Source organism: Ahaetulla prasina, chromosome 1 (assembly GCF_028640845.1).
Source record: "Ahaetulla prasina isolate Xishuangbanna chromosome 1, ASM2864084v1, whole genome shotgun sequence".
Classification (NCBI taxonomy): domain Eukaryota; kingdom Metazoa; phylum Chordata; class Lepidosauria; order Squamata; family Colubridae; genus Ahaetulla; species Ahaetulla prasina.
In genome coordinates, this window is record NC_080539.1 from 131417987 (window position 1) to 131431707 (window position 13721).

General features: G+C 33.8%; 1 protein-coding gene across 1 annotated transcript in view; it reads left to right on the forward strand.

Moving 5' to 3' along the window:
- The window catches only part of HMGN3 (high mobility group nucleosomal binding domain 3), a 45067-nt gene extending 33087 nt beyond the window's left edge, over window positions 1-11980 (forward strand). Inside the window, 5 exon segments of the mRNA XM_058176072.1 lie at window positions 5275-5304; window positions 6066-6113; window positions 9896-10009; window positions 10119-10176; window positions 10179-11980. Of these exon segments, the coding sequence (XP_058032055.1) occupies window positions 5275-5304; window positions 6066-6113; window positions 9896-10009; window positions 10119-10176; window positions 10179-10261 (333 nt within the window). The 3' untranslated portion in view covers window positions 10262-11980.
- Window positions 11981-13721: the final 1741 nt, after the last annotated feature.

Sequence of the window (13721 nt, forward strand, 5' to 3'; positions counted from 1 at the left end):
GCAAGGTTGTGGTGCTCCTGACTTGTCCTTCTGACAATACTGAACTCACAGATAACATCTCCCAACAGGAAGAGACAAGGGAAAGCAAACAAGCAGCTGTGTCTTGATATATTTGCTCCTTTGTAATGAACCAGAATCATGTGCAACTTGGCTCATTGCATTTTGGGACTATTACACTCTCAAATCCCAAAATACAAATATTTTTGCTATGATATAACTTTAGAGCAGTTTTCTCCAACTTGCTCACTTCTAGATGTACAGGAGCTATAGAATGCACAGAGAGTTCAAAGGACTTCATACACATTGCTTTAGTCATTCTTACCATCTCTAAAGCAGATTGGCATCATTATCCCACTTTTGAAAAAGTTTGGTGGGATATCAAAGAATATTCACTTGTATAAGAAAAGATGGAGTATAATTTTGCTTTTCTAACTCCATGGGAATTGAATGAAGTGGGCAATCATAGCCTCATATACCATGACTGGATGCCCCCATGCCCATGTGTACCATGAGATGTGAGATAAAAACCCCACAACCCTTTATATTCTCCTACAGAGGTTCATTGCATACAAGTACAAGTGTCAGTGTGGACAGGATCAAATGCCAACTACTTAAAAAATCATTTGGATGTTCACATTTAAAAAAAAAATTTGCATGGAACATACAAGTTCCAAAGTCTTAATCTAAGTTGCTGCTATTTATAAACTCCCTTTTGAAAGTATAACTTCCTTATTTTAAAAGCAGAAGGAATGTGCAAATAAGCGTGTGAGAGATAGAATGCTCTTCTCTCAAAGGACATGTCTGCTCTGCAAGAGAACTCATTCCCATCTGGTACAAAGTTAGTTCACTCCATTGGTGAACTGAAGCAGCTGAAATGAGGAATCTGCTTCACAGACTTAGAATTGTTCCTCATATTGGAATCTTTTGGAAATAGCTTGAAGTAGGGTTTTTTTCTGCTTGTCACACTTTTTAAAAAAGAATTCCCTCCCCCACCCCACCAAGAATACATCTGCATTTGTTTGCATGGTTTCCAATTATAAATGCAATTGATTTTAAGGGAAATAAGACATTTGGTAAAAATAGCAGCAGCAGCAGTAATATGAGAAGACAGTCTTGAAGTAAGTATTTCTGTTATAGTATAATCGTATTTACTTTGCAGCAGGGCCAACATAAGCTAAGATTAGCCTTGCCCCTACGACAGAGGTGAAATCCAATTTTTTTTTACTACCGGTTCTGTGGGTGTGGCTTGGTGGGCATGGCAGGGGAAGGATACTGCAAAATCCCCATTCCCACCCCACTCCTGGGACCAGCCAGAGGTGGTATTTGCTGGTTCTCCAAACTACTCAAAATTTCCACTACTGGTTCTCTAGAACCTGTCAGAACATGCTGGATTTCACCCGTGCCCTAGGAGGAAAGTGTGTTGGATATATTTACCACCTTGAGTTATTTGTAGAAATAATAAATGTGGGGTATATATAATCAAATAAATAAATAAAAGACAAGTAGGGAATTGGGTACAATTCTGTTAAGAGCAGACACTGACCGAGAACCTTCTAAAACAGAATCTTCTGCACTAATATCTGTTGAAATATCACTTTATATACTCACCTAAGTAGCTTTTCTGTGGAAAATACAAAGGCTTGTATGTGCTATCAACATAGTATGTAACACAACAGCGTATTTTGATCATCTGTGCAATGTTCCTTTTTTCCCCTGAAATACCCATATTGCATGTTATGCTTTGGCAGCTAAGAAAGTTCATTTTGGGAAAGATCTTACTGATAAAATGTGTAGAGGGAATAGGGAATGGCCCTGGAAGATAGAGGGAAGAACTGTTACCAAGGCAATAGTTAGATAAGCAGGGCTTGAGCCTGGCCTTCAAAATAACTTGAAAAAATATTTCACACGGAGTCCTTCCAGGTTCATATGAAGATAAGCAGAAATACATTCAGACTTGAAAGACTTTTGTTGCGAAAGCTGTTAAAACAAAATTTGTCCTGGCATTGTTTTCTAAATCTCATATATCTTGTATATGATAGCAAGGAACTTCATCAGAACATATATATTTTCTTTACCATGAAGAATACTTCTAATTATAGGAAATCCATTCAAGTGGCTGAACACCAAATGAGCCCTAATTAATACTTGCTTAGGTATTGTTTTTCTTTTTAATCAGATTTTTTTATAATCTTACATTCTGAGAACAAATCAGTACAGCTCCTGTTTGTTTCACTGGGGCTCATTTCTAGGTTGTATTTTCCCTTAGTTCCATAGAAGTAGATTTTATGACAGATTTACTGTATTTTTGAGTTAATGTTCCATTAAAGAACATTTGATTGATGTTGCCTTTAGTGATAAAGTGATACTGGACATATTTGATCAGGATATACTAAGAAAATGTTTCCAGATCAGCTGAATTGAATGCATGCTTTTTATTTTTTTAAAAATGTTGACAATTTGAAAGCACATTTTAATTTACCAAAGCAACTTTCCTGAATAATTAACCATGAATTGCCTCTCTTCTTAATCAAGCTAGTGTTCTCCAGGGATTATTATTATTTTTTTTTTAAATCTTGTTACTTGTTGGAAACTAGAAATGCAAAAATTTGTGATGCTAACTGGATTAAACTGGATTGTTCATGTGCATATATTTTGAAATATGTCCAGAAGGATGTAAGGTTTTATTTTATTTTTGGAATGTCTAGGAATTAGCCACAACCAGCAATTTTTTGTTTTTTTAAAAGCTGAATTATTAATTTGCTGCAGTTAAATAATAATCCTTTTTCTGATAAAGGATCCTCGCTATAAACACACCCACCCACACAAACACACACACACACACACACACACACACACACACAAATATAGGCTCTCCATTTAACTATAATAGTTACTTTCATTACAGTGGAGAAATTTGCACACAATTTTTCTCTGCATGCTGGTAGTTTTAAATGCACGTTTAGAAAGAAAAGTGCATTTTCAAAGCAATTTTACATTTGCATGACTTTAAGAACTGGGGAATTGATACAGCATCAATCCACTGGTAGAACAGCTATCACATCTGGCGGCCTCATATTCCCAAAAAGGGAAAGAGTAACAAGTACAATTTTTAGACAATTGTACTGGAATTGTACTGGAATAGCTGCCAAAGAGGCAACATATTGGAAATTTAATTGATTACCTTCTTTTGTAAAATGTTTGTTTACACTGTCACTTCAAACTTTACACTTCAAACTTTAAACTAATTTCCAAAATGGCTTAGGAAAAAATGGCTATTCTAATGTGAATGAAAAGCAGAGGCCTCCTTCCTAGGAACACTATATAATGGAACAGGTCTGTAAGAATAGAAGTCCCCTCCATCACATTGTAGGATAGTCTCTCCTGCAGGTTAGAGGCAATCATTTCCAAGCCTTTGGTCTATTTTACACTTAATGAATGAAAATGATGGAAATAAAAAATAGTAATTATGTTTAGGGAAAATGTATTAAATAGATACTTGCAATGATGTACTTAGGGTAATTGTACTAAAATTACATCCTATTCTAGAAAGAACGGCTCTATACACAAGCAATACAGCAAGACATTTAATCTAATTTTAGAAATAAGAAACATAATTCAGACTGTTAATGGTAAGATTTGTAACAGCCTTTCCCAGTTTGATGGCTACAAATTAATTCTCAAAATTCCCCACAAATCTGAAAGGCACCCGACTAAGTAATATCATTTTTAACATAGCAAGGAAGTTTAAAATCCATGGCTGGCAGAACTGAATTTCAAGTTTCAGTCTGCATTTTTAATCCTACTCTGTAAATGCTTTGTGGTGACAAATTGAGAAAAAGAGTATTTGAAATCCTGGGGAATGGTGTCTCCAGTGATCTTTTTCAATATTAACAAGCAAATTCTTCCACATGTGAATATTTCAGTGCTGCAAATAAATTGGAACAACAAAGCCAAATTTCCAAATTCTTATATCATAAAATATATCCAAAAGTATACCATAAAATATTTTCCAAAATGTGGCCAGTGGCTTCTGCAGCAATATATTGTTTCTAATATTAGCGCATTCAGAAGCATAGCAGAAGACTGTGAATCTTATGATTTTGGTGTTTTCATTTTGGTGTTTCATGTAAGCCATATCATTGGCACAGCCTGTTGTACTAACAAGCTTTCTTGTAGGCAGTGCAACAGGACAGAGTAACACCTTCCCCAGTTGGATATGAGTATGTCTTCTCTCCCATGTATAGCAATGTTATAAAAGTGTTATTTTACCAATACCGATACCAATACCATATTTTTTGTTAAAATGGAAGAAAAAAGAATCAAGTGATTCAGATTTATAATATGGTATTTAACCTTTATTTTTGGAGCTCAATATCCTAAAGCAAATCTTTAAAATCCTCCTGTCTCATTTTTCATTTAATGAGAATTCTGATTCCCCAAGATTTTCAATGTAAGTTTACATGTAATACCAGCATTCAGTTAGAATTTTTCAAGTTTATATAGGCTGTACTCAAAAGGAAATAGTAAATCAAACCAAAATTATTAATGTCTATTGTCACAAGTACCAAATATTAATAATCAGTGCTGTTTAGACCAGGGGTCCCCAATCCCATTACCACGTTGTGCCAGTTCAGAAGTGGGCCATGTGAGCAGCGGGCTGGCTGGCTTAGATTATGAAATAAAGAAATTCTATTTCAGCTATTTGTGTCTGTGTGTCTATCTGGATTCATCCTTCCACCATCTAATGCCTTCTAGATACATTGAGCTACAACTATACTGCCTAGGGTTGATCTCATCCAGAGTGTTCCAGGTTGGGAGGGGAAGGTTGGTTTATACAAGATATTTATCTGTATATTAATTTGTGTTGGAACATTAATAAAATATGTCATTTTTAATTTTAGAAAGCTCCAGGAGCCACATAGCAAATATTATGTGGCTACCAAAATAATGATTGAAACTGCTATTGATTTGCACTGTACTTTTGAGTGTAGTCTGTCAAATCTTTAGCCCTGATCCTACCACAAAATATTTCCATTACAATGGAGAGAGAAAAAGGAAGATAATATTTCCAAGTATAAGAATTAAATTATCCTACTTTACATCACATGTTTCTAAAATAATTCCACAATTTGTAAATACTTTAGCATAAGATACAAAAGGCTTCTGCTGCTTTTGATGTATATTTTATTTTATTGGCAAATGAATGACAACCCCCCCCCTTCCCTTTTACTTAGTACCATGAATCTACAAAGAGATTTTATTTCTGTTTTATAGCCAACAAGACGATCTGCAAGATTATCAGCTGTAAGTATTTGTAGGAGTTATTTTTGTAAGTATGAAGCCCCAATATCTCTTAATCCAATCCATACAGGTTAACATTGGTTATGCCATATGAAGATATGTAAGATAATCATATCTTAATTTTTTAACTCCCTACAAGAGAGGATAGCTCAATTTTCAAAGACGTTTAAAAGAAGAAAAAAGTTAAAATCCTCTTATTGTCAGTAACAGACACACAGACATATATATATTCATGTTTCTAGACCACCCATCTCTTTCAAGAAGGACTCTTGTGAGGAGTTCTTGTGAACATAATGTGGCCATATGCATAACACTGGAACATTAACATTCCCACAGGTTATCTGACTAGAGGCAAATTTCAGGATATATGGAAGATATTGCTGGCCCCATTAAATTTGGGTCCCATTAAATTTGATTTGTTAAGTCCTGGCTCATTCTTAACCAATCAATTCACAGCAAAGATGACTAATCCAGTAAATATTTGTTGATTATTTTCTTCATTTTCTTTACAAGAAATAGTATTTTTTAAACAAGAAAGAAAAAGTGATATATCTAATTCAATTACCAGGAAGTTTCTTGCAATATATTTATAATTTATAGGAAAAGAAACATGAAATGTTTCTGAGGAAGGTATAGGAATTAATTTTTACAAAGGCGAACTGTGTTTATGGACATCAGCTCGTTCCTTATCACAATAAGAAGGAAAGGATTAATCTTTGTTATTACCTGTGCTAATGGTTGCATTCTGTGAATATATTTTCTAGAAACCTGCTCCACCAAAACCTGAGTCTAAGCCGAGGAAAAGCGCTAAGGTAAAACACTCATGATTTTTACTATGTGCAGTGAATGTTTTCATATTTTCTTAATCACCCTTTTTGATCTGCTCTAGTTTTAGTCTGTCTGTAAGGAGCTCAAAGTGGTGTGTGTAGGGGGACACCCCTCATTTCATTTTCACAGTAAGGATTCTCTGAGATAGTTTGGGGAGAGAAAAAGAGACTGGCCTAAATTCACTCGGTGAACATTGCATTCATACAGGCTAGAAATTAGATTTCTCCAGTCACCTGATCATTATTTCAGATTTTTCTCCTCCAATATTTAAAACACAATTATTGTTAACACTAGAAATAATAATAGTGAATTGTAGGTTTTTATGTCAGAAATTATTGCCATGTAAGAAACTATTATCATCATAGACTGGAGAGGTGATCTTCACTTAATAAGAGTAATGGGTAGCGAATTTCTGTCACAAAGTGATGCAGTCATAAAGCTTGATGTCAGGTGACAACAATACTTAATGATGGAAATTCTGGCATTTCTGGTTGCCTTTATTGAGAAACCCCATGCCTTTGTTAAGCACAATATTATGTGGTCACCATTTGCAGCTTTCTCTGGCTTCCCCATTGACTTTGGTTTAGGAAGCTAGCAAAGAAGATCGCAAATGGTGGTTATGTGACCATGGGATGTTCTGACATTGTAATTGTGTTCTGATTGCAAGCCATCCCCCAGCTTGCATTCATTGTCACACTGCAACCGTTGTAAGTAGAAGGATCAGTCATTGTACCACTTGTTCAGCACCCTCATCAGTTTGAATAATCATTGAACCAGTGGTAGTTAAATGAGGACCACTTGTATCTGTACTCAAAGAAGAAAAGACTAATTATTGTGGAAAGTGGAGCCATAAATGTATTCTATTTTATAAAATCATAACTGAGGAAGCTGTAGAACATATATTGGATATGGTTTGGAGAAGTATATGGAAAGTGGATTAGCTGTATTTTTTTCTTTCCAAGATAAAGATGTTATAATATTTTACAAATTACAAATTTCTTTATTATGAGAACCCAAACACACCTCATTCTTATAAGAGAAATCATCCAGTACTGCTGGATGCAGTACTGACCTCTTGAGCAGGGGGTCAGACCATTACTTCCTTTAGGGCAGGTGGAAATTCCTTTTTGCAAGGAAGCATTCACCACTGGTTGGAACCAGCTGTTTGTCAGCTCTCATGAGGTGTTGAGCAACTAGGAAGACGTGTCTAGTACATTGATAATCAATGTGTATTAATATGAAGTATGCCAAGGAAGCCCACTGGGTGTTGCTGAGCTAGTTACTATCATCAAAAGGTCTTTTTGAGATAAAATACAAAGAAAAGTGTACTTAGTTCTGTGCTCCTGGAGCAAAGGCAGGATATAAACATAATAAATATCACAGTTGGCAATGCCATTTGTTTTGGGTGCAGCCATGACAAGGTAATTGGTTTGAGATAATATGGTGATAAAAACCTCACAATTAATGAAAAACATATTTTATAAAACAGTTACAAGGTCTGCCCTCTATAATTTATTGCAATATCTAATTAGTTCTTACACCTTTTTAAATTCAGTCCCACATCTCACTTAGTCTACCTTCTGCACCTTTCTCCCAAATATTACATCAAAGCTCTTTCTAGATATATGTTTAGCTGGAACACTCTCCATAGCAGTCATTTCAATCCAAATATCATGCAAAAGGAAGCAATTCACCAATAATGGTGAATTCTAACCCACCAATCTAGTATAGATTAATGAGGTCTTCCAATGGGAATATTAGTAATTAACTTGTTAAATATAATTAATCAATTGGTTAGAATGGCCTTCTTGATGTAAAAGTACTCACAATGGATTCCTGTGCATGTTTATAAACAAATAAGTCTCTCTGTTTTTAACTCAGTAAAATATATATCACAGGGTGATTGTTCAACCTAAAGTGACATAATTCCAACATTCTATAGGGTGTAACCTTCTACCCTCTGATCTGGCAATAAATCCTATTTTATTTTAGTCTCTATTTACAAACAGTTGGAGTCAGCTTCTTTTCAATTAACAAATAATTCTGAATGGAAAGGATAATCTAGTGTGATTTTCAGCAATTCTCCAGCTTTTGGTCAAACTTTCTCTCTCTATTTTTAGGAGGTCTCCAGGAAGTAGGATATAAAAGTGCAGTGGAATTGACAAAACCATTCTTCCATTCTTCAGCAAAATTCTTTCTTGGGTCTGAAAGCACTCATCTGTTTGAGGCAGCATCCAGATCCAATCCTGTATTAGTGTGTTTAATCTGAGATATAAACAACCTACCAGCTGGGAATGTTGCTCTGGATTATTTCTTAAAATTTCATCCAAAAGCATATTCCATGTTCTTTTCAATTAATTTCTCTACCTAGGAACACTTCCCAATTTATTATTTGATGTGGTAAAATAATATTGGATAATATTTTAGATACTTCCCGATAGATTAACCAACAGTAATAACATATTTACATTTCATATTTACAGAAGGGAGAAAATAGCGTGAGTTATCTCATTTTCTTTCTTGTACACAAAAGAGAGAAACATATTCCCATGATAGAAAGGTGTTTATTTATTTATACTACTTTTACTACTTTTAATAAATAACTCAAGGCAGCAAACATGCCTAATACTCGTTAAATATCTCTTTTCCTTTTCTTCTTGAAAGTGGGCCAAAAGAAGGGAAAAGTACAAAAGATATACTATACTTTTGTACAAATGTACAAAAGTATACTATACCTTTATATCTTTCAAATTAATGGTAGGAAAAATGTATAGCGGTGCCAAATCACATAATTTGCTATGCTAAAATTTAACCACCTAAAAGTCATTTGGTGGTTTTTAACTTATTTTTAATTGTAAAAGTGACATGGTGCTTTGTCACAAATTTTGTATATATGTATGGGCAGAGCCTCATTCCAGGGCATCCTAGATGTGAGAAAACTTTGGCAAGGCTTGATTTCTTCATGCACCCCTACCATTCCCTATCAATGGTTTTCAAATTACAGAGTAGAATATAAACTGCATTTTTGTGAGATACTACTGGTTTACTGCAGTCATGCAAGATATCATGTCAGACCTAACTCCAGTTGTCCTAATGCTACTCTCTGCAACATCGGTATAATTATACTGCTACCATATTCAGTTTCTTGGGAAATACAACCAATTCATTCTCCTGCTAAAAATATGAGAGATCACAATTACTACTGCTCAGAAGCTAGTCATTTGTTGTTCCTGTAAAATGTCATTTAGTATTTCTTGCCAGCCAGCATAGTTTTGATTCTGTTTACTTGCTTCTGCCAGGTGTCTCCTCTATGAAGATAAGGAGCCTCACTATCTCACCCGTCAATCATTTCTGTATTTCTCATGTGTTGAGGGATTCTCATTTAGTTATTAGATAGTAACAAGAGTTGCTATTTGCCATTTGCCTTTCTGGTTTCTTCTTATCGCCTTCATAGTCTTGATTCAACTGAAGTTTACACTATGACAGCTATAATAATGTTATAAATAACATAAGAGTCGCATTCCGAATGTGACATGACAGCAAAAGATTCCTTGAAGGTGTGCATCAAAGTAAGGTGGGTTTTCACCAAAAATTTCTCATCTCTGTAACTTTGATTATGGCTCTGCATAATTTCAGAAACATATACTAATGTTTTATCAAAGAAATGGAGTTGAAAGCAAGTATCTTGTATTATTTCTGGAGACTTTTACCTAGGTGCTTTCTCCAGTGTGTAATAAATCATTCTGTACATTTGATCTGTTATCAGAAGGAACCTGGAACAAAGGCTAATAAAGGTTCTAAAGGGAAGAAGAATGAAAAACAGGAAGCTGCAAAGGAAGGTACTACACCATCTGAAAATGGTGAAAGTAAAGCTGAAGAGGTACTTTATATATCCTGCTGATTCAGTCAGTGTTTTACAATTCAGTTTCTGAGCTGTTGAAAGCATGTTCATAATACTTTTTTTTGTTGCCCCCGTAATGTTATTACAGATTCTCATCTCTCGCTCAACTGTTAGTGTTTCAACATCCAGAGGTGTCCCACCCAGCACATGTCAGTAAAAGGGCAGATTGAAACAGTGAAAGTTAAGGGTACAGTAGAGCATTCTGCATATGCAGTGAATAGGAGCAGATAGTAGTGTGGTGCTTTTCATTGTGAACAATGGAAGCTAGCAGGTAAGGTTTCTATGGCTTTTACAAACCAGGAACCTGTAAATGTAAGAATATTTATAGTTGTCCTGTCTATAATACAATAGTTGTTAAATAACCTGTTTCGTCTGCTTCAAACTTTTGTAGCAAGGAAAGATGGCAAGTGCTGAAAAGTTGTTTAGAGAAGATGAAGTAGGGTTAGTCTTTCTTTATAAAAGGCAGACCGGCATAACATTTTCCCTTTTCCCTTTTACAGGCACAGAATTGAATCAGTAGATGACAGGTGCATATGAACTGACATGAACATTTGAGGATGTTTTTATGTACCTCTTGACAACTTTTAAAAGATATTTTTATCAAGGATTTTGTAAATGCTAATTTTTTAGGACTTACAATAAGTTGATAAACTATATATGAACTCTTCTTCCTTCTGTATCAGTACTTCTAGAAATTCCCAACATTGTCAAGTTAAGGGGAAAAAGCATCATTAACACAACTTTTGGAAAACAAAAGTATTTATAAAATTGAACAAGCATTCCATATATTTGCTTTTCAGAGGTGTAAGTCTTGGTGCATATAGTGATGTTTTTACTATGGGTGTTTTTTGCCATTTTCCCCTTAGAGCAATAATCTGTGGTGCTTTTGTAATTAAGAATTAAGTGTTTTTAATGAAACATGTATACATTTGGCTACCTGCTGCCCGTTATGGGATCATTTTCATTTTAAAAAAATAACAAAGTCTGAGTGCTAACAAATGTGATTCATCAGTATCTTTCTAAATCAGAGGTACGCCTTGTAATGCTTGTCAGAAAAATATTAAGCATACTTGTTTAGAAGTTTGGTTACAACAGTTATTTCAGAATCAAGATTATAGCTCATAGAAAACAGCGGGGCTTACAACATAATACTAAAAATTGATTGACTTTATAGTTAGGAAATATAAAAATAATATTAACAATTCATATATTTTAAGCAAACTAGCAGAGCTTTAAGAGGCAGCCACCCCCTTTGCAGAGCTATTTGCCAAATATACCAGAACACCCAAAGCCTGGATGCAAAACTAGAGTCTTTAAGGAGCTCTGATGAGCTATCTTACACACCTGGATGGTTCACACATCTTGAAGGCCTTACACTTTGTACAGAAAAATGTAAATTGCCCGTGGATTATGTAACAAATTATTTTTTTCAGCACTGTTTTATGCTACAGTATTGTAAGTGGAAATTAGTTTATGCTTTCTTGAAAGAAAAGTTATTTCACTTTTGTATCTCCTTCTCTTAACTATCTCCCTATCTATCTATCTATCTATCTATCTATCTATCTATCTATCTATCTATCTATCTATATGTCTTAGTTTAACCTTTAGTATCTTCTGCTGCTTTTTTGCATTTACTTAATTTTGTATATCAAAATGGAGATTTAAAACACTGGGGTGGTCTTCTGAAGCAATGATGTAAAAAATACCTTTGAAAAGAGTCTATAATTGTAATGATGTTAAAATAGGGATTTTTTTTCCTAACTCATTAACACTGCTTTAGCCTCTTGTAAGCATCTAGTTATTTCTCTCTTTTTTTAGGTTGAAATTTGAGTACTTTTATTTTCTGAGAGTTTGGAAAATTTTTCTTCATAACATTTTTATTCCTGCACTTGTGGCCATAATGTTTGGAGTTATATGCATGTTTCAACCAATAAAGTAATTATCATCCAATCCTAATGTCTTTATTTAGTATTTTTCAAAAATGATACTAACAATAATGATTAGTTATATTTACAAATCTTAGTTTTAAAAGAGATGCAGTTCCTCTTCTATGCTTATGTTGCTGGAGAAAAAATGATATAATGTAATAAAAGTATTTCATGTGTTGATATACATGATAAATACAATATTATACATCAAAAGCTTGAAGATGTGTAAATATGAAAATGATTTTTCCTTGGTCCTTATCGTTTTGCAAAGATTCAAAGCATTGAACGGGTTTTCAATAATATTCAGCTGAATCTTTTCATATAGTAAAACATAATAACATCATTTGTGATTGTTTTCTAAAGTAAAGCCCTACTGATTTTCTTCTTTAGCTTTTATCACAATAAAACCTAATAATAGGTTTATGATATACAAACACTAATGAATTTCTTTGCAGCATCTCTTTGATGTAGGATGCTCTTATTCTCTATCTTCCAGTTAGGTAATTAAGACACAAGAGATTCATTGCCCAATCTTTAAAGCTTTTCTAATAGAAGAAAAACAATGAATAGTACTTGCATTGTCCTAGAACTAAAAAAAAAAACACCTAAAAAATTGTTCATGGGAAAATTAGAAATTAAATTAGATGCTCCTGTCATAGTATTAGAGACTTTATGTATCACATGTCCATGATTTCTCCTCATGTCTAATATATTTTAAAACCTCTTTTACTAATTTTCCATTGTTTGATAAAGTGTAATTTATACACATTTCAAATTATACAAAATGCCATTTTAGTTTGCTTAATGTATCTGAAAAAATATATTACATTGGGTCATACATTTTATTTAATGCAGGCACAATTGTAGGTAAAATCTGTAAAGCTGGATTATTTATTGATCAAAAATAGCATTCCATATACGAAATGTTAATGTTCTTCAAAAGCCCTTTTTAAAAGTATATTTGAATCCTATTTAGTGTAGATTTCTTTTCCATAACAATTAACAACCTACATTTAAGATAGTACATAGAAAGAAATGGCAGATGACAGGAGATAAGGCATATGTTGCTTAAATGTCTCAGTTTTTTTAAAACCCATACAGTAGTACTATGATGGAACTATCTATCCTTTACTAAGAAAACACAAATTAGCATCTACTTGGACATTTTTTGCTCACATGATAATAGAGGAGAGATATCATTTCCCATCAATATGGACTCTGATATATGCTATAGGGCAAACATCTAAATAGAAACCTCACTTGCATGCAGAGGCTAAAATCAAAGTTCTAGATTTTATAAACCTGAAGCCTGCCATGGAATACAAACTCAGCAAACATAAAGCAGAGATGGTGAATGGAATAGAAGTATCACCTTTACATTTGCTCTTCAATGTTTGATTCTTTGCACCATTGAAACATACATCAGAATTGTTGGTAGTATCCTTTCTCAAACCATTACAAGCATAAGGTTTAGGTGGCTAGGTAGAATATTTGGTTCGTAGTGAAGAGTATTTTTTCTCATAGCACTTAACATTTCTACAGTTTGAAATAATTTCAGAAAGATAAATTTAAAAAAAGTAAAATTATGTAAGAAATATAAGTGATTGCATAATTACTTTGTACAATAGTTATTAGAAAATCCATTTCCAAAAAGCAAAGATCCAAATAGCAATTAATGTAGGTGGGCCTCACTGATGAGAAAGTCAAAGGGAGAAAATGCATACACCTTATATTTATAAGATCGAGATCAAGAAAAGATCAGG